Source organism: Narcine bancroftii, chromosome 1 (genome assembly GCF_036971445.1).
Source record: "Narcine bancroftii isolate sNarBan1 chromosome 1, sNarBan1.hap1, whole genome shotgun sequence".
Lineage (NCBI taxonomy): Eukaryota > Metazoa > Chordata > Chondrichthyes > Torpediniformes > Narcinidae > Narcine > Narcine bancroftii.
Window position 1 is genome coordinate 263,553,525 of NC_091469.1, and position 22,384 is coordinate 263,575,908.

Here is a 22,384-nt window from a genome sequence, read left to right on the forward strand (position 1 = left end):
TCACCCCTCCAAACTAACTCTTGCAATAAACAAGAGCAAGCAATGATCTTGTCAGGAAAATGAGAGGACATTTTCTCAGAGTGGAACTCACCTGGCAGATGCAGTAATGGCAGGGCCTGTGTTCGGGTTGAAATGTCTGGCCATTAATAACCTTCCTCCCTTCATAGTTGCAGTCTGAAAGGAAAGTGACACTTGAATGAGAATATGCCAAAATAATGGAATAAAAACAGTATTTGAAACTTTTTGTTAGTGGAAGTCTTTCCATTTGAATAAAAATATTCAGTTACACACAGAAGCTAAGGTATGCCATTTCATTCATGCTCAGTTTAAGAGCATTCCTCCAAATCTTGCCAGTACACTTAATTAAAGATGGAGATGGAACTGCACTGAGCTCTCCATCAGCCTTAGGGTCACGCAAAACCAGAAGGCAATAAGTTTCCCTTCATGCTAATACAAGAAGAGCTCTGCATGGCAATGCTACTAAGAAAAGGAACATAGGAGAGTGTGATTCAGTGTATATGGAGCCAATCAACTTTCATCGCTTCACACATTGTTATTCTACATTTAGAAGGAAGCTAGGCGATTTCAATACAAAAACAGGATTCAACATTTGGAAACTCAGGATCCTACAGCACATTGAAGGGATATGACAAAGCACCTCGGCTCTGTCCACAATGGCCACCAGTTATTTCAACTCTTCCCCCTCCCCTATTTGTACACTATCTGTCTGTCCTCAGTCTGCTAAGATGAGGCCAAACACATACTAGAGCAGGGTTTCCCAAACTTTTTACCTCACGGAACCCTTTGAAAATGGGAGAACACCCAACTGTCATGTACAGTTTGCAATAACTGATATATAAAAAGTACAGTAAGAAAGTAAATAAACTTTCCATTCTCCACATTGAAATTATTTGTTGCCTTTAATTTACATTTAATGGGAGGAATGAAATCGTTTTTGTAGTCACAAATCTTAATGTTGGGCACAAAATTAGATAGTTGAATCCTTATGCCAGGAGCAGCATCAAGTTGGTTTCTGTATTTGGTTTTCGTCGCTGCATCAATTGTCTGCCACATTGTCCGGCTTCACACGCGCAAGTCGTGGAAAATGGTCATAGTCAATGCACAGCAGATTTTGCCAAGGATGGATATTCTTCACTCAGGCTAATCCAGAACTTGGTCACCGAAAAATAATTAAATCTTTGCCCCAACTGAAAGTGGGATGTTATGTTGATTAGGTTTTCATATTCTTGTACTGATTAATCGGCGGGTTGGGTGGTGACAATGAAAGGATTTTGTACTTATCTCTTGTTCTTACTAAAAATGTCAGGAAAATACTCATCAAGTGTAGAGCATAAAGTAGTTAACGAAGACTAGCAGCACTGGAAGATCTACAACATCTGTTGTCTCATCCAGTTGTAATGAAAAAGCATCACATAACTGCAAACGAGCTATTAATTCCCCTTCTCTGTCCTCAGCTAAATCCTTAATGCATCTTGCTACAATGTTATCTGGCATTTGCACTGCATCAATTTTCCTGCTGAACTACTCGTTGAACATACACTTCACTATGTCCTTTGTACAAGGCTTAATGAAAGATTCTCCAAGAGTTTGGGCTTCTCCAGCGAGGGTGTCTTGGGTAAACTTGTATCTCTCACTTTGTTCGTTTTAGATTGGTCACAGTGTTTGAACTACCGAAAGAAAATAGACACACACACCGAGAGCAGTTCAGATTATACAAATGTTTATTACAAATTCAAAAGCTGATTTCAAACTACAGTATGCAAGCCCTTCCCAACTATACTTATCAACGCTTGGACTGGTCCCAACTGCCGAAGCGAGGCAATGACTGCACACTTGTAGTAGGTTGTCAGAGCGCCGGTAGCTGCTTCTCCACCTCCCCTGACTGGGACGTTGGCTGGACTCCAGAAGTTCTTCTTCTTCTTGCTGAGAGATGTTGCCACCTCTCGGAGAGTCTGCTAACTTCAGCAGCGGGACCATGACTTATATTACCCAAAAACTGCTAACCCAAGCACCTACTCCCAGCACAGCAAGAAAGATAAGCAAGCAAGCTAGCATGCTAGGTTAATTAACGAATAACATAATTTTCAGCTTATCATTTTGAATACAATGGTTTATTCTACATCAAGGCTAGGCCTCTGACAGTCTGTGACCAAAACAAGCAGGAAGATTAAATGTTCTCGGTACACAGATGTCCTTTCTTCAGATAACAGCATCTCTGGCCCCCTCAGTAGAATTTTGCTCACGTCTGCTGATTCTAAAAACAATTAGGTTCTCAGCCCTGCAGAACCCAAAGCTGCAAGTTTAAAAAAAAAGGTTCTCAGCTCTGCAGAACCAAGAGCTGGAAATTAAGAAAAAACAGGTTAAAAAATAGGTTAGAATCTTCCATTACAGAGGGCAATCCAATAACTTACCCTGTAAGAAACTTCAGTCACATTCTTACTCTCTGTCTTTGCTCTCTTTACGGTTTCCATCTTAAACCTTCACTGGATACAAGTGAATCTAGTTTTCTTTTAAAGAAATTCACATCCTCATCTTTGTGCCGGGGTTGATTTGTTTCCAGATGCCTTTTTAATTTTGTTGAGGCTGAAGAGCTGTTAGACAGAATTTTACCCCATAAAACACATTGTGCATCTGGTGCCTCTTTATTCCCGGCTGAAGTGAATCCAAGCTAAAAATAATTGTCGTCATGCTTGCCTTTCTTTATGACACTTGATTTTTCAGATTATAGACATATGCGAAGATTCTTCATGAAAAACCGATGACACTTCAGTACTTTTTTCAGAGGAATTACCCTGTCTCTTAGTTTATTTTTAAATCCAACAATCCATGGTTCATAATTTTGCACACATGGAATATTGGTAAAATATGGCGAGCTCCTTCGCCAGCTTCACGCCAGAAGAATGTGGGTTCTCCTTGGTTAGAAAAGATGCACAGGCCTGATGTCCGCACTGCTGACATCAGGCTTCATGACCCCTTTTTTTTTCTTTGGGATAGAGTGTACAGTTTGCTGCCGTCCCAGAAACAGATTGAATTATGGACAGAAGAAATAAGTAAATTAAAGAAAAACAGGTACACGTTATTTCTCCCTGTTACTTCTTCCATGGAACCCTTACTCGTTCCACAGAACCCAGTACTAGAGGAAAAACACCTCTCATTCAGCCTGGGTTCTGGACAGTCCGATGTTATGAACACTAAATGAGAGTGGAAGAAGAGTGGGTTTCTGATTGGGGTGATAGAGGATTTTGGCTCACAAGAAGAGGTTGATGGCTTTCAGAGCAAGGAAATAAAACCAAAAGGCAATTCACTTCCACTACCTTCTTCCACTCCCATTGATAACCCACACGTAAGGCTACGTTGGGATCTGAAGCTGGATTTGTTTTATTGGGGATAATGTCACTACTGGAATGCTTTACCAATTCTGTAATTTACAATATTTCTTAATTTATTCCAGCTGTGCCAGAAGCAATAACATTTCACACAAGGTTTTCTGAATGTGTCAAAATCAAGCTTAGTTGAAACAAAATGATTCAGACATCTGCAGAATTGGACTGCAATGGAAAGCTAAGCATATTCAAGATCCAGATGACCATATTGCACATATTCATCTCAAGCAGATGGTACACAGGGTTGTGATTTACACCTCCTGGGCTGACAGTCACAGCCACATTACTGCACATGAAGGAAATTTGTTCATGACATCTGGTCAGATCTTTTGCACCCACCTACTAATGTGAGCAGATGACTGAGGTAAGCAGCATAAACTGAAGGATAATGCCCAAAGAATGCATTCTCCAAGGTGGTTAATCATGAAAACAGTGGACTAACATTCTTAATCTATAAGCTTCTGGACCAACCTACCGTTCAAAACTTTGCCAGAGCCTTCCAAAGGTCAATGTAAATCACATCTATAGTTGATGAGCATATGAGAAAGAACATATTACAGAAAAATATATGGTTTAATGGGATTGATCTGAGCTGTCATGGACCTTATGCACGCCCCCCCACCCCACCCCACACACAAGATATTATAAGAGATTGAGACATCACCCTCAGGTTCCATACAGGGTTGGCAGTTCAAAGTGGAGCTAGTGTGTATAGATAGATGCTTGTCTTAACTCCTTATCAACCACATTGACAATAAGACCAACTAGAGCAATGGTTTCTCTTTTTGAAAGCAAATAAAGTTGAAATCTTCCAAACATTGTCCGTCTTGTTAATAGGCTCCATTTCATCACATTTCATCACATTTCTCCTCAAGCCTAAATGCATTTTTTTTTTACCCAGAGAAGTGTGAATCTGTGGAATGCTCTGCCACAGAGGGTGGTAGAGGCAGATTCGCTGATTATGTTCAAAAGAGAGTTAGATAAGACTCTAGTGGGCAAAGGAGTTAAGGGTTATGGGGATAAGGCTGGAAAGGGGTACTGATGGTAGTGATCAGCCATGATCTGTAAAATGGCGGTGCTGGCTCGACGGGCCGAAGGGCCTACTCCAGCTCCTATTGTCTATTAAGTACTGTTTGAAAAACATTATTACTGTTGCATGTAGTTAGTATAGATAAAGTGTGACAGAAAGATTATTTCCTGTATAGGTACATTTCATATTGGCACAAAATTTCCCAGCTTCAGTATGTTGGGTGCTGCTGAAGGCATGGTGAGGTATCACACCTCCAGTTTCTTCCCCTTAGAAGGATAATGGCGGTAGCTACAGGGGAATGTTACCATTAGCAAGCTCGCCTCCAAATTCCATGCCACCCTAAAGTGGGAGTCAAGCATTGTTCCTTCATTGCTTTTGATGTTTTGAATTTAAGAAGAATTAGGGCTTGGAGGGGTATGGAAGGCTATGGACTTAGCCTGGTCAGTGCAGGTCAGTGGGACGAGGCAAAGATAAGTTTGGGATAGTCTAGAAGGGCTGAAGGGCCTGTTTTTGTGCTGTAATGTTATGTGTTTCTATGGCAGGGATGGCCAACCTAGTAATTTTTAATTTAGTCATACAGCACGGTAACAGACCATTTCAGCCCATGAACACGTACCAGAGGTGTAGGTTAATTGGGCGGCACTGACCCATGCACCGAAATGGCCTGTTACAGTGCTGTATGTTTAAAAAAATTAAAAGGTTGGCCACCCTGTTCTATTGGTTCTGGTAATGTTTCACAATCCTTAGCTGCAAAAGAACAATTGTTTGGGATGGTGTAATACCACGTACCCATGCAAAGGGGGCAGCACTCGCCTTCAGAATGGAAAGGATAGGTGCAGTGAACTTTGCATTCCTCAGGAGAACAGGCAGCAGAGCCCGACTATGGAAAGAAAACATTACATACTGTTAGGCGATGCTGCAGTCAACAATACTGGAGAAAGAAAAAGAAGAAATGGTGAAATATAATAATAAAAACAGAATAATATAACAGGAATGTACTAGAGCCAATAGTAACAGACAGCAAAAAAGACTTGGGCCTTTCCTGATTGTCACTTTTACCCTGAATTCTTGTTTGAACTGTTTTCTCTTAATATTAACCCAACCTTGACACCACCTATCTGTTATACAAGCAAAAACCTTTCCTGAAACTTCTACCATTTTGCTAACTTTCTCACCAGGAGGTAAAGCCATGTTGATTTGGTAATAACAGACAACAAACTGAGCATTACTATTTGCCTGCAATCTCTGCCAGGTGCAAGGTGTCACTTAAAAGAGGACAGCAAAGCTTTGAACTTGAACCTTTCTTGATCCTATTTATTTTTTATCATGCATGCTATAACAATAAATTAAATTAAATCCAAGCCATATGCGACACCGAGTAAAATTATGATTACAAATTAGCTTTATTGAAATCCAAAGTCTTAAATTTAAAAAAAATTGCCAGATGAACAAAATAAAATTGTAAGGATTGTAACATGAAAGAACCATGCACACCCACCAGACAGATACAGGTGAGGCAAGAGTCTGCAGATGAAGGAAATGTCTCATTATTCTGATAGATTATTCCACCATAAGCACAACCTACAACAAGAATAATGATGTGAAAACTGGATTATACATAAATTTCATGCCTATCAATTAGTAAAGAGATCAATGAGTATATATTACAACAATAATTCCTGTAGGTCTGTAGTAATTGAAGGCAACATGTAGCTTTAGTTGTTTGGCTGCAATTAACATGCAACAATACCACTGATCTATATGCCATGCTAGTTTTACTCCCTCTTGCTTGGGTGAATACAACTCCAACAATAAAGAATCTCCATAAGAACATAGATATCAAGGCAGCTGTAGGCCATCTGGGTTGTTAAGCCTGTTCTGCCATTCAATAGAATTGTGGCTGGCCTGGCCATGGACTCAGTTCCACTCACTTGCCTGTTACACATAAGCCTTAATTCCCCTAATGTTCAAAAGTATATCTATCTGTGTCTTAAATACTTTTAATGAGGTAGTCTCAACTGCTTCATTGGGCAGGGAATTACACAGATTCACTACTCGGAGAGAAGCAATTCTCTGTCTTAAATCTACTTCGCTGAATCTTGAGGCGATATCTTAGTTCCGGCATCACCTGACAATGAAAACAACCTCCTTGCTTCTATTATCTTATCTATTTATTTCAGAATTTTATGTTTCTACAAGATTCCCCCAGCCCATCCCTCTAAATTCCAATGAGTATAGCCTAAACATTCTTAATCCCTCTTATGGTTAACCCCCTCATTTCCAGAATTAACTTGTGGATCCTTCTCTTCCTCACTTCCAAAGCCAGAATATCCTTTCTCTAGTAAGGAGATCTGAATTGCAAACAGAACTCTAGATACAGCCTCACCAGTATCCTGTACTGTTGCAGCAGATCACTTGCTCTTAAAAATCAATCTCTACCAATGAAGGCCCCACTTGATTACCTTCTGCACCTATAAACTAACCTTTTGCCATTTATATATAAGCTCTCCCAGGACACCCTGCATGCTACATTTCTTCACCATCTAAATAATAGTTTTTAACTTCCAAAATGATGACCTTACATTACAACATTGTACTCCATCTGCCAGACCCTTGCCCACTCACTTAACCCATCTATATAGCTCTTTGTGTCCACTTTAAAATGTGTTTTTCCACCATTTAATGTCATCGGAAAACTTGGATATTGAGATTTGGTCCCAAATAAACACTTATGAATATTGTGAATAGTGGTGGGTCCAGCACAGTTCCCTGTGCTACTCCATTAACTGCTAATTGGCAACCAGTGAACATTTATCGCATCTCCTCACCTTCCATCGATTAACCAATCCACACTGCACAAAGAAACTAATTGGTCGGCAGCTCATCTTCCATTCTAAACATTCACTCTTCACACTTGCTGGTGTGGATAGATTGAAGAGTGTACAATCCACAAGATGTCCTGTAGTAACTTACTGAAGGAAGAGTCACAGAAACATGGGGACCGGGTGTGAGGGCGATCTGGCTGCGACATCTGTCACCCCATTGATCGCTAGGGATGATTCGGCTGATCTGGCTGGCTAGGCGGGTGTCACCCTTCCCTCACAGCTCCATGTGTGTCCCTCCTGAAGCTCAAGGCTCGGACGCAGAGGAGGGCCCCCTAGAAGAGGACCGCTCCACCGGTCTAGGGTATATGACGTAGCTACTCCCCTGCTAGTCTAAACCTCAAAGACCATTTGTAGGATCACGTAGGGAAGTCAAGCTCCAAGACTTCAAACACATCCAAGCAAGGCACTGCACGTGGCAGTCTGCCGTTTATTTAAAAAAAAAGAAACATGGGGACCCTGATGCACCATCAATAACTCCAAAAGACTGAAAGTTACGTAAAACTGATAGACTTTTATTAGCAATAGAATGGAGTCACGTCTATGCTGGTTGACTACCTAGAACTGGGGAGGGGGCTGTGGAACAGTCACTTTTATTAGTCTGTGGGAGGAGCCACAGGTATATATATATATATATATATATATAGTCAGCCAATCAGCATGCTCAGACATTATTGTTTACCATAAACCCAACACCCAATCCCAACCAACCAATTTTCCCCTGCAGCCGCTGCAACCGTGTCTGCCTGTCCCGCATCGGACTTGTCAGCCACAAACGAGCCTGCAGCAGACGTGGACTTTTACCCCCTCCATAAATCTTCGTCCCCGAAGCCAAGCCAAAAGAGATTCTCACTCCATCCTCACTTGGAAATAAATTGTCTCTTTGTTGTTGCTGTATCAATATCCTAGAATAACCTATTTAACTTCAATAAATGCATGCACTGTATTGGTTTAAGAACATGGCTTATTACAGACAATTAGTACTGGAAATAAATGATTGCCTTAACCGCACATTGCAAGCAAACAGGAATTAAGCATCACCATAAAAAAAGCAGAGAACTTGTGCACATTCATAAATTATACTCAAACCAGTTCTACCGTCTACATATTATCACTAGGGCCTCGTGCTTCACTTTGGGAAGGACCAGTAACATTGACCCAGTCACACTTTATCCAAATGTTTGATCCAATACAAAAACCGCAAGATATTAATGGAAGAGAATAGAAAGCAGATGTGAACTGAAATTAAAGCTAAGAATACTAAAAAAAATAATGAAAGCATTACATCTTTAGTTAAGGGTTTGCATGTGGATATAATGAGAACCAACTTTTGGTCTTTACAGCACTGCTGAGATCTGCACTCAAGGCATTACAAACCAAGATAATTAATCCATTCGTTAAAACAGATAAATTAGCAACTTGTTTCATCTGAGTTTAATCTGAACTGTTCATATTTAATTTCTTGACCAAGGTATAAAAACAAAGGAAAATATGAAAAGAGTATTCTGTGAAGTTTCATCCCAGGTCCAAAAAAACTGGAGAGAAAAAAAACCTAATGGATACTAATGCAATTATAAAAAGACAACAATTCATGCAGGCACAAGTGCCCCATCCACACCTGCAAGCATTTGCACTGAGTCATATGAAATTGGAAAAGCACCTGCAGAGCAATCAGGGCAGCATTGGCCAGGAACTCGTATAGGGTGTGCACAGGTCTCAAGGCATTCAGTCCTCTTACAGACAACTGAACTGTCTGCCTGAAATGGAAGAGACAATGAAAACAAAGAACAACCATTTCTCATACATTATCCAGGAGGTAATATCTTAGACTGAAGAACCAAGATGCAGACCACTCTCTAGCTAGCTAATAGACTGAGAAACAACATCCAATGTGTCTTCTGAGTGAGGAGTTCCAAGGTGCCAATCTGTGCGGAACCTATTGTGGAGCTCATATCGCACTGTGCAGCATAAAAGCCTAAACAGAAACATAACTTTGAGGAGTTTTCTAGCATATGCATATGTCTAAAGGAATATAGAGGCAAGTAAATATATGCACACTTCACAATGAAGTCTGAACAACTATACGCTCTAAAATAGTATTCTCCTGAAGTATGATTAATCAAATATAATGTTCACTATCAAAACTGTAATGCATAATTGCTGGTTGGAGGCTTGTTCTTCCATTCTCAACAGCTTAAGATTCCTTTCCATGATTGGACTCACCTGACACACACATACTTCACAAGGATCGCCAGGTGACCATATCTGTCCAACTGGAAACTCAATTCCATTGTCATCTATGAAACAGCCTACCAGGGACAAAAGGTATGAAATTAGAGTGGATTTTCTTTCTCATTAACTGTTAGCAGTACTTTGAAATTCCTTTAAAATGTAATTTGTCTAACTTGTACTGGATGGTGCAACATGTCAGATATTGTCTGTCTAATTCAGTACCATATTTATTCCATCAGTTACTTCAGAATCAACAAGAGGGAAATAAAGTAATTCACTGGACTGATTAAAAAAGGAAAATATTTATCATCTTTTAGTTTTTAAAAAAAAATTAGACATACAGCGCAATAATAGGCCATTTTGGCCCACAAGCTCATGCTACCCAATTACATGACTGACCTATACCCCTGGTATGTTCTTAAAAGGGGGTAGAAAACTGGAGGCCCCGGTGAAAACCCACACAGACACACAGAGAATGTATAAACTCCTTAAATTGAAGGACTTTCCAATCACAAAATAGAAATATTCAAATAAATTATAGGAAACATTTCATTCAGAAGGAGCTGTTTCAGACCATCATTTTAATTCTGGACAAAAGAGACAGTTGTACCCAGCCAAATCCCATTTTCTAGGGCCACAGCCAGTGTCTGATAATTCATGATGAAGTACCTATCCAACTACCTTTTTAATCTAAAGGAAATTTCTCCCCTTACTGCCCTATCAGTCAGTGAACTCATCTCCATCATTTAGGTGAAAAAAATCCTTACCCTCTCCCTTCTAATTCTATTTTTCATTATATCTGTACACCCTAGATTTTGACCCATCTACTAAGAAAACAAGTTTTACTCTCTTTATTCTATCTAGAGCCCTCATCATTATCTACACCTTAATTACGTCTTTCTTCAGCCTTCCCATTTACAAAGAGAATAACTGAGTCATCTCTCACGTACCCCCGACCTTGATGAAGGGTTCAAGCCTGAAACGTTGGTGATGTATCTTTACCTTTGCTCCATAAATGCACTGTTTGACCTGCTGAGTTTCTCCAGCATTTGTGTGTTCACTTAACCACGGTGTCTACAGAATCCTGTGTTTTACCACTGACTCATCAAACCTTTCCACACAGTTAGCATTTGATATTCTACGCTATACTGTTGAAAACCTCCTCTGTAAACTCTAGATCAATCTTCCTATCATGTAGTGACCAAAACAGAATTGCTTGCAGTTTTCAATCTGCTGAGTTGCAGTACTGGATGGAAAAAACAAATTATGTGAAATATTAATGGTGATAGAACAGAAAGAACTCAAAGAACAAATAAAATTTGAAGAAAAAGACACACATGTGCATTGTTTTCTATTTTTGCTTCATGGTTTGGTATCTTCAATACACAAAATTGAGCCCTACCCATTACCTGCTCACCTTTGACAGTTTTATCCTGGCGGCAAGTAAAGCAGCATTGGTTTGGCTCCAGAAACCATTCCTCTCTTGCACATTCCAACATTGGGCAGGGCCTGTAATAACACTCCACCTGACCATTCTGCGGACATAATCAGTCAACTTTAGCCATTAAAATTGAAAAGCTTAATCATTCATACATATCATTGACGATAGCCCAGATTTTAAGGTAAAACTTTGAACATGAGTGACTAATATTTCTGTGTTACACATATTTTAGCCACAGTATAATTTGTGAGAAATTAATAACAAGATAATATTAAACATGCATGGAAATAACTTGTGAAGTGATATCCTCCACATGCCATTTAAACAATGGAAGTCATTCAGATATTTCTTGTAAACACATACATGCATTGTTTGGGGCCATGAATCTTTTCAAAAGATTCACAATGACCAGGAAAATTGAGAGTTTCTTATGGCAGGAAATTATGATGGAAAGGTAAGAAAATGACATAAAGATAAAATTTGTATTTATCTTCACAGTAGCATACAAAAAACTTTGGAGAAATAGTGGGGCATCAAAGTTAAGAATGAAAAACATTGTGGTTAGCAAATAAAATAGTGCTGGGGAAAATGATAAGACATGAAATCTACTACATTGGTGCCCGACATTAGAGGGTTATTAAAAGAAATGGTCAAAGTATTAGTGGATACAAAATTCCCCAGATTGCAGAACTGTCTCTGTCAATTGAGAGACAAGAAATCCCATTATTGATTAAGAAAGTGAGTTAACCTGACATTAAAAGTTAAATCATCAGGTTCAATTAGGACCATAAGGTGTGACATTTATAATTTAATTATAGATTTAAAAGATGCAAATTATATTTCATACATATTTTTCAAGCTCCAATTAGCTGGCTATTTAAATCAGAACTTTAAGATGTGCTATTGGAGTTGCATCTCCATAGAGTCATTACACAAAATGAAGGCTCATTGGGTTGGGGCAACAAGGGAAGAACAGTAGGACATAATGGAATGACAAGTGGTCCAAGCAAAGATTACTGCTTGGCCCTCAGCCATTAGTCTGAGATAGGGAACTAAATTAATGCATTTGTTCATGATTAAAAATCCCATGAAAGCTTGGAAAAGTAAACTGAGGTGGAAGCAAATAGAAATGGACAGGCTGAGTGAATGAGTAAAACATGCAGACAAAGGGAATAAATGCAGTTTTCCATGTTGGTAAGAAAAATACAGAAGCAGAATATTAATTTAATTTTTTAAATTTTAAAATCAGAAATTCCTGGCCAACAAGCTGGTGCAACAATTAACCTACAAACCCCATCAGTTTTTAGAGGATGGGTGGAAACCAGAGAACCTGGAAGAAATCTATGCAGGTCATGGAGTGTACAAACTCCTTACAGACAAAGCTGGATTTGAACCCCGGTCACTGGCACTGTAATAGAATTGTCCTAACCGCTATACTAACTGTGCCACTGTTATGCTAACAGTTTAATTACATAAATGGACAGGATATTACTTAAACATTGAGACATGGGAAACATTGGTACTCAGAGGAATTTGGGTATCCTTCTGCATGGATCACAGAGATATGCTTGCTCATGCAGCAAGCAATTAGGAAAAAAAAATACACTGAATTCCATTTCAAATGGTTGTATTTCTCAGTACGGTCTCATTGAGACAACATTCAAGTTACATAAAGAATTAAGCTAAGTCACAGAATCTCTCATTCCTAGCCCACTGCCTGATAAGAGATACCAATTGAACCCGACGCTCAAGCTTCTGTCAATTCTGCAGTAGATTTCTGGAGATTCTCCTCTCTTGGCAAAGAGCTGTAGATGCTGGACTACCGTATGGTTGTAAACTGTCTCGGTAATCACTTTATGGCAGCTGCAATTTAATGAATTGCTCCAATGATTAAAAACACATCAGAAAGGCATGCAACACCTTTCCTGGCACTGCTTACAACAAGCCACGAAACATGGGGTAAATGAAAGCAATATAACTGGCAAGCATCTCTGCAATTATGACCATTTGACCACAATGATGATAATTTTTTAAAAAACAGAAAGGATCTGTAACACAAATGTGAATTAATTTAGTAATTGCTGTTCAGGAAGTTACGATACTTATTTTCTGCTCCTCACTAAAGTTATTTATACATTTTGAATTAGAACTTTATCTTGCAAGAGAAATTTTTCTTGGCCATGAGACCAAATGGAGCATTGTCTTGTGACCTATAGATAATGATATAGAAACAATGGAAAGACTAGAATTGATGATTCGACCTCCCAAAAGATTAGCTGGAGCTGATGAGATAACATTTCCTTTTTACCTCCAGAGAATCTTTTACCAGGACACAAAAAGAAATAAATAAAACAAATAAGTTTCATTTCTTCCAAATTTAAATTGGTAACTTTCATGATTATTGCCAGATCCAATTAAACCAGCAATCAATGCTTTCGAGAACTTACCAAACATGCACAGTTGATGCAATCGATGCCAGGCCGGGTGAATTCAACTCCATGAGAATAGACAATACCCTGATCAATACACTCGGCTGAGGAAATATAAAAATATGTTCAATGAAATCAAAATGCAGTGCAATGCTGCTGAATATTAATTTAACTATTAACATTTTAAAATGGGTGAGGCACTCCATCCAAACTTATTCTACATTATGTACTAATCCTACGATGTTAACTTTTGCCCTCAACACTAATATTATTCTTTAAATAAGATCACATTGGATAAATGACAAAGAATCAGACCATTCAGGTCTTCTCTAGACCCCTCTCAAGTGAAGTGCTTTTTGCATATTGAATTCAAAAGTAAACTATCTCACTTTAAATACATCTTCTGATTAATTATTCTATATTTTCCTAATCACCTCAATTATCACATTTCTTCTTCCATCCTTCACTTGTACTGTTTACATAATTAATGTGTTTCATTCAGTTAAGTCAAGTTTATTGTCATCTGTACAAGTAGAATTAAACAAAACAGTGTTCTCTGGTATTTGGTCCAAATATGCAGACATACAACCAGACATAACATACATACAAGCAAACAATACATACGCAGAACAAGATTTTCATCTATACAAATAAATAAATATTGCTTTGTACATATGAGAGTCTCGTATAATTAATGTGAGCAGTTCCTTTGGATGTTCAGCGTTCTCACAACCTATGCTGGCTCTGAGACTCCCATATCTCTTTCCCAACAGGAGCAGCTGAAAGATGCTATGTGGTAGGTAGAAATAATGATTTTGCACGCTCTCTTCAGACAACAATCCCCGTAAATCACTTCGATGGGGTGGGGGGAAAGAGAGTCCAGAGATCCTCTCTGCCATTCTTACAGTCCTCTGGATTGACCTCCAATCCATTTCTCTGCAGTAACCATACCACTCAGCGATATAGTTGGCCAGGATGCTCTCAAAAGAAGGATGACATAATGGTGGCCATTGTCTTGCCACTTCAGTCTTCTCATATGTGTTGATCTTTTACCTTTACTTATACAGTGTAGAAGATTTTTTTAAACCTTTACTTCTATGGACTCTCTTTCCTCATTATATGTTAATGACTTCTTTCATCGACAATAATGTTATTCGTGATCAGCACCTCTACTCCACCTCCCTTTATCTCATTTCTATATTTTTGAAATATCTCATACACTGCAGCATTTAATTTACAGTCCTGATTTTTCTGTAGCCATGTCTTAGTAATCTCTATCATGCCTGGTTTCTCTTAAAACAACAGACTTTACTTCCTTTTTAAGCAAACATTGGGGGACATGGTTGGCATACTGGTTAGGACAATGCCTTTACAACAGCGTTACTGTACTATATGATTAATTTTAAAATTTATATTGTGCAGGCAGTCTAACTAATTTTTGTACATTGTTTTTTTCATTTTATGTTTAGATGATTCCAAAGTCAGTTTCCCTGAAAGGGAACTCCTCTTTCTCCTACCAGTTCTTCAGCTACCTGTTAATCCTCGAAACATCTGCTTTTATGGTGGGAATCGCCATTTTTCAGCATTAATTTTCTTGGCTGCAGAGTCCTTTATTACCATACTCCTGTTTTGCTCTTCACTCTTTGGACAGCTTTGAGCGATAATACCTAGTTCTACATTGTGGCTGTCTACCTTTCTCACTGTCATCACAGGTAGTTGGGACATGATGATTCCTACAGAAAAGGACCACTGTTAAATAGACAACCAGTTAAATACTAATGCACTCATCCAGCATCATTGATTATTGTGAAGGAAAGAGTCATGAGGATTCTTCACTCTTATTGGTGCCAAAAAATAAGTTCAGGAGAAGGTTTAAACCAGTGTAGAGAATAAGCAACAGTACAAGTTGAGGCAAATAAAATAAGATAAAACATGAGGAATAGTGCAAATAGAAGAAGACTGTATCTAGCTGCTACAAGATATGGCCCTGTGGAGCCTATAGCGTTGGAGAGGTTCTAGCTGTGCGCAGGTTAGCTCAGAAAGAGCACACGGTTCCCAGAAAGAACGACATAAACCCCAATTGAGTGTAATTAACACTGAGCTTTATTGAGCTCACAGCCCTGTTTCTCTTTTCAAACTGAGGGGCGTGGTCAAAGCCCCCTCACCACTGATTGGTGCATTTGCTTTCCTTGATCGGCCAGTTAAGCTCCTTTGTCTGTGGCCATTTGGAGGGCAGTGCTGCGGGCCTCGTGCAGCCTGCTGGACCATCACGTTCGTCCTTCATTTTGTGAGGGACCCCGAGGGGCCATCACAGACAATATTTATGGGGCTGAACATTATAGTTGGCTCATTTGGAACATAAGCATGGGTTTGGACCAGCTTATAAACTTATACCATTTATTTTAAACATCCGGTTCCTGAAATAAGCTGCACAGAACAGTTATAAATCATAGGAATTATGATGATAAATTACTGATTATTCGGGTAGCAAAAACATGAAAGTTATGCACATTATATTATGTCTTAAGACTCAGCAGATGGCATTATTGGGCACTGAAAAGAGTGTTTTGGTCATGGCCATCCATGTGGAGAATATTTCATGGGATGGCTTCCTAATTGGGCCAGAGAGGGTTTGATAAAAATAGTGAAAAGAGTCAATTACCTGGTTAATTTTTGCATTGTGTACTTTGAATAATTTGAAATAAAGAGCAACTTGATCACATTGTTGTATGAATTGAAAAGACACACATTTTACCATGTTCAGTAAATCACTTTCAAAATTTCCTATCATTTCTTCTTCAAATTACTCTCGTGTAATCGTCGATACCATCTGATAGTTGACCCTCCCCCCCCCCCAGCACACACTTTTTTTTGGCCTAAAGATGCAGTGTTTTGTAGGACCTGTATAAAAGTCAATCCCTCCCCCCCCCTACATTTTTTGGCCCCAGCTGGCCACCCGGCCATCCAAGCTCCCACCCACCCACCCATCTGGGCTCACGGCGCCCTGACCACCTGTCCATCTAAGCTCTCGATGCCCCAACTGCGGATCCTTTCCCTGGCCACCTGCCCACCGGAACTTTCAATGCCCTGACCGTGGACCCTCGTTCCAGCCGCCCACCCACTGGAAATCCCGATGTCCTGACTTCGGACCCTGGCCCGGCTGTCCGCCCATCTGAGCTCCCAATGCCTCAGCCACAGAGCCTCTTTTAGGCCCTGGCCACCCACCAGACCTCCCAATGCCCTGAACACTGAATCACCACCCAGTCCTCGCTATCCGAGCTCCTTGAATGATGCAGGTACTTAATGTGGTCAAATGTAAGACCCATGTAAAAGTTGACACACCCCTAAATTTGACCTGAAGAATTGGTTCAGAAATTTGATGATTACACAAGTATCTACACTACCTTTGCTAGTGACTTCTCCCAACTCTGTGATAGAGATTCATGAGGCCCTACTTATTGAATTGCACATATGCTATTCATTGGGTCCAAACTCACAAGACAGAAATCCTTGTTTGTAGGAAGGAGTTGGGTGGCTAATAATTCCCTTCATTCTGCCTTTTGATTATTAAAAAAGGACAGTCTGAAAACTGGCACTTCTGCTCACTAAGTCTGCACTGACCATCAAGCACCCATTCCTACAATTCCACTTAAAATAATTTTCCCCACATGATTACAGTAGTAGTTGACACAACGCTGTTACAGAGTTCAAAACTGGCACTGTTTGTAAGGATTTTGTATGTTCTCCCAGTGTCGGCATGGGTTTCCTCTGGATGTCCCAGTTTCCAATCACTCTTCAAAAATTTGGGCAGCGCAGGGTCATGGGCCGGAAGGGCCTGTCACCATGCTACATGTCTAAATTTAAACATAAAATTTCCATCACCTCCCTGGAGATCCTACAAATCATCTATGCACTTTGGGCAATTTACAGTAGGCAATTAGCCTACCAACCTGCACACCTTTGGGTTGTGTGATGAAATGAGAGTGTGGGTAAGGAACCCATGCAGACAAAGGGAGAATGTCCAAATGCCTAAAGGACAGCAGAGGAGGTCAGGATTGAATTCATGTCACTGGAACTGAAAGACATCAGCTCCACTCACTACACCCTGTGGTGCTAAAACTTGATCAATAATGTGAAGAAAATTTGGAAATGTAAAGAGCCCCAGTTAAAATGTAAAATGGGATTTTACTGATGTTAATTAAAAGAAAATAAACATACAAGATAAGTCATTTGGAGAGAAGCAAGTTTGTTTTGACATCTTGGAAGATTTGATGGTGTGAGAAATATTTTTTTTCTCTTACAATTTTGATATCTTTCATTAAAGTCACATTTGTTTAAGACACAACAAATATCCAGGCAGATTTCTGTTGACAATCCTTATCTGATATTGGCAGATGTGACTGACAACCATTTTTGTATCGATTGAGTACCAGAGAGAGTTGGTTTTTCTAGTTTTATAGACTCATGCCAACCTTACCAGCTGAATCAAGTTAAAGAAAATATAATTGAGAAATCTGTTTGTCTAAAAACATGGCCAAGGAATCATAGTTGAAAGGACTGAAACAAATTAGAGTTAGTAATGAGTCATTATATCTAGCACACTATAGTTATCAAACCACACACTAACCTGGACAGGTAGGACAACAATCCAACAGAACAGGTTTCTCACATTCAACAGGAGGGCACTCGGGTGTGATGCATTTCACATTTCCAAACTGGAATTAAAAAAACACCAGTTCTAACTTAACAAATCAAAAGCAACAATACAGAAGTAAAAGCACAGTATGATGCCTCAAGAAAACACTTCATTTTGGAAAGTTATTTTAGACTGTCTCAATGAGAAGACAGGGGAGATACAGATTATGTGACTCAATAATCAAAAGAAAATATTTATTCTACTAGTGGCTGCTGTTTGTACAAAATCCTAACATTCCATCTTTCCATTCCCACCCCTCCCTGCCCCAGCTCCCAAACTTATGTAATTTCCCCACACCCACGAAGGACAAGTGCAGCTCAGTAAACATGGAAATCACACCCATTGCAGGTTCCCCTCCAAATCACAGCATTCTGACATGGAAGTACATTCTTTGGCATGGCTTCGCGGACGAAGATTTATGGAGGGGGTAAAAGTCCACGTCAGCTGCAGGCTCGTTTGTGGCTGACAAGTCCGATGCGGGACAGGCAGACACGGTTGCAGCGGTTGCAGGGGAAAATTGGTTGGTTGGGGTTGGGTGTTGGGTTTTTCCTCCTTTGCCTTTTGTCAGTGAGGTGGGCTCTGCGGTCTTCTTCAAAGGAGGTTGCTGCCCGCCAAACTGTGAGGCGCCAAGATGCACGGTTTGAGGTATTATCAGCCCACTGGCGGTGGTCAATGTGGCAGGCACCAAGAGATTTCTTTAGGCAGTCCTTGTACCTTTTCTTTGGTGCACCTCTGTCACGGTGGCCAGTGGAGAGCTCGCCATATAACACGATCTTGGGAAGGCGATGGTCCTCCATTCTGGAGACGTGACCCATCCAGCGCAGCTGGATCTTCAGCAGCGTGGACTCGATGCTGTCGACCTCTGCCATCTCGAGTACTTCGACGTTAGGGATGAAAGCGCTCCAATGGATGTTGAGGATGGAGCGGAGACAACGCTGGTGGAAGCGTTCTAGGAGCTGTAGGTGGTGCCGGTAGAGGACCCATGATTCGGAGCCGAACAGGAGTGTGGGTATGACAACGGCTCTGTATACGCTTATCTTTGTGAGGTTTTTCAGTTGGTTGTTTTTCCAGACTCTTTTGTGTAGTCTTCCAAAGGCGCTATTTGCCTTGGCGAGTCTGTTGTCTATCTCATTGTCGATCCTTGCATCTGATGAAATGGTGCAGCATTCCATCTTTCCATTCCCACCCCTCCCTGCCCCAGCTCCCAAACTTATGTAATTTCCCCACACCCACGAAGGACAAGTGCAGCTCAGTAAACATGGAAATCACACCCATTGCAGGTTCCCCTCCAAATCACAGCATTCTGACATGGAAGTACATTACCATCCTATCATAAGGCCATTTCATGTCAAGCCTCTGCTTTGAGGCCAGCTGCAAGAGTGGATGGAAAACTAAGAACTTACCTTTCAGACAGAACCCCAAAAGGCTGCTCCAGCTTCCCATTCATATCCAGAGATGCCTCGTGGCTCACTCCAGATCCGACGGAGGTGGGGAGACTGTTGCCGTAGCGCCACCCATTATAAAAAAGCGACAGAGCAAAGGCCGTCTTCCCTACCCATAATCCCCCACGCAGCTATGGTTTCCAGAACAGTTTCAGCTGTGTGGGGGATTATGGGTAGGGAAGACAGCCATGCTCTTCCGCATTTTGAGCCGCAGAGAGCAACCCCGAAGGCCGAAGCGGCCTTGTGCGCTTGTCCCAGCCTGCACCGGCCACCTCCGATGGTTCCTGCTGCCCCGCTGGCCCCCGCTGACGGCTCCCGCTGCCCCGCCGGCCCCCGCTGACGACTCCCGCTGCCCCCCGCTGACGGCTGCTGCTGCCCCGCCGGCCCACGCTGATGGCTCCCGCTGCCCCGCCGGCCCACGCTGACGGCTCCTGCTGCCCCACCGGCCCCCGCTGACAGCCCCCGCTGCCCCGCCGGCCCCCGCTGACGGCTCCCGCTGACCCCAACTTGGAGGGAGAGGGGTGAGTGCGGGGATGGGTCACAGGCTGACAGCATCATCAGCTCACCCCTAATCAGCCACTTAGTGAGGCTGTAAATTCAGATTGATCGGCGGAGGGCTGTGCTCCTTCGATTATCCCTCTCCGAGAGGGGTTGGATGATGCAGCTCAGAGATGGCCTCCACACATTCAGAGAAGTACATGGTTATGTGCTTTGGCAGAGGTTTTCTGCCTTTATGTTTGGACTTTTACCCTATCTGAAAGGGGCTATTGTTGCATCTGGAATTCCCTGCCCAACAATGTTGTGAAAATACCTTTCACCAAAAGGACTGCAGTAATTGAAAGCCACAACTCACAACCACTTACCAGAAGTTTCTAAGAGTGAACAAGAAACACTGCCCATGCCCACATCTGTACAAATAAAGATATGAAAACAACAAAACAATTGGAGAATATTCTAATCAAGACATTCGACTTACAATGCAGGCACAAAGGGTACAATTGTCACTGGAAGGTGAGAAAACATCTTCATGGTCCACAATTCTGCCCTCATAGAGACACTCTAAAATAAATAAAGAATTTGCTGATATGGCAGAAGCTCAAACTCAAACAGCATAATCATTTATTTAAAGATGGGAACTAAATTAACAGTCAACATCTAAGAATGAGAATTAGCTATCATTGCATTCCAATATGGCATATGAAAATATTATAGTAACCGCTGCAGTATGTAGACATGTAGTGAAAAACAAAAGTCCAGAGATTATCGTCAGTCATACTCTGCTCCTTCACTACTGTAGTCATTACTGAGATAACAAAGTATCTCAACTGATGAAAAATTCAACTTTCTATCATCTATTTCACAGAATGAGATGAAACTGAGTTTTTAAACCAGCAAGCCATAATGACAAGGCCCAACAATATTAATTCTGCATGTGTAAAAAGGTATTTACTCAGAACCATTTGAAAGTTCCATGTGAAAATGATAATGTCAAAATTATGATATTCCATCTTAGCCCTAGTGCAATTTTCTATCATTATTTCCCTCTTTGCAAAATGTCCAAAAGTCAGTTTGAAAATCCAAAATGTTTACTCCTGGTTACTGTCAGAATTCTTCACTTTAATTGCTTGTCTAGTTTAGTGCCATCTCAGTGGCTGCACAGATTCCAGAGCTGTGGTGCCTGACTACAAATGACGAAATTAGGAAATCCATGCTACAGAGTTCACAAGATGTTTGTTCTAGATTACATGATAGATGATCGTACTTTGAGATCCACAGTGAGCACTACCTCACTACACATTTCAAAATCCAACCAACACTACATGTTATTGATAGATTATAATGTATAGGCTAAAACTACTGGTTATATTTGCAGAATGTCAAATGACAGGGAAAGATAATGAATAAAGCAGCAACACTGCAGAGGGAATAACTTAACCATTATACATACACACAGAATAGTTCCTTCACTTTCGATGTCTGCGTTAACTATGATACCAATCTTTCACATGGAAAGAGACCCATTTTTCTGAAGCATACTTTATACCTGACAGTTGTGCCTGATGTGGGAAGTTTTATTTTTCCCAAATATTTGAGAATAAAAATAGATTAACAAAATAATAACACTACGGTACTCTTGGCACTGGCATAAGATTATTTGTTTTCTAGATATATTAAACGTACAGATAAATGTTGTGGGAAATTAGAATACTAATAAATTGCACTCACGATTACAGGTTCCACAGCATTGACCTTCTTCAAGGACCTGATGGCTACAGGACGTTTTACAAACAACAAGTTGACAAAGTACCTCGCCTTCCTGAAAGGTCAACAACACATTGTCAACTTTAAATCCTGAACCAAACAACCAAAGCCTTACTTTTTAACAAAAGTTATGATGAGAATTAACAATACATAATTCAATTAGTTTTTTTAAATGATTAAATGCATATTTCTGATCAGAATCAAATACTAGACATTTTAATGTAATTTTTCATTTCCTTTTTATCTCCCAGGTCTGTTCCTTCAACAGTTTTATTATTTTATCCCCCTGTATTTGCATCACAGAGCCCTCATGCAAAGAAAGTAATGTGAAGATTTATTGTTAACCATAAATCAGTACAAGCAGGGGAAAGGTTATTCACCCCACACTTGTTCTCAACGTTTAAAGTGTTTAAATGACTTGTATTCAAATCTTCACTTGTTAACTTGGAAATTATCCCAAACAATTACCATTCTTACACATTTTTCTAGTACATTTTAAATTAAATTTCCACTAACTGAGATGTGTCCTTAATATTAGAATGACTAACTTTGAAGTAGTGGTTGAT

General features: G+C 40.3%; 1 protein-coding gene across 6 annotated transcripts in view; it reads right to left on the bottom strand.

Annotated features, from left to right (window-relative positions):
- LOC138742588 (von Willebrand factor C and EGF domain-containing protein-like) overlaps positions 1 to 22,384 on the bottom strand; it is a 104,341-nt gene that overhangs the window by 47,027 nt on the left and 34,930 nt on the right. For 5 of the 6 annotated variants that reach the window (XM_069897217.1, XM_069897234.1, XM_069897209.1 and 2 more), the window contains 10 exons: positions 21,783 to 21,873; positions 20,533 to 20,615; positions 18,046 to 18,133; positions 13,437 to 13,522; positions 10,966 to 11,083; positions 9,540 to 9,625; positions 8,977 to 9,073; positions 5,933 to 6,015; positions 5,224 to 5,314; positions 92 to 174 (listed from right to left, as the gene is read on the bottom strand). In XM_069897217.1, coding sequence (XP_069753318.1) covers positions 92 to 174; positions 5,224 to 5,314; positions 5,933 to 6,015; positions 8,977 to 9,073; positions 9,540 to 9,625; positions 10,966 to 11,083; positions 13,437 to 13,522; positions 18,046 to 18,133; positions 20,533 to 20,615; positions 21,783 to 21,873 — 906 coding nt within the window. The remainder of the gene's footprint in view (positions 1 to 91; positions 175 to 5,223; positions 5,315 to 5,932; positions 6,016 to 8,976; positions 9,074 to 9,539; positions 9,626 to 10,965; positions 11,084 to 13,436; positions 13,523 to 18,045; positions 18,134 to 20,532; positions 20,616 to 21,782; positions 21,874 to 22,384) is intronic. The other variant, XM_069897226.1, reaches the window with a different exon arrangement.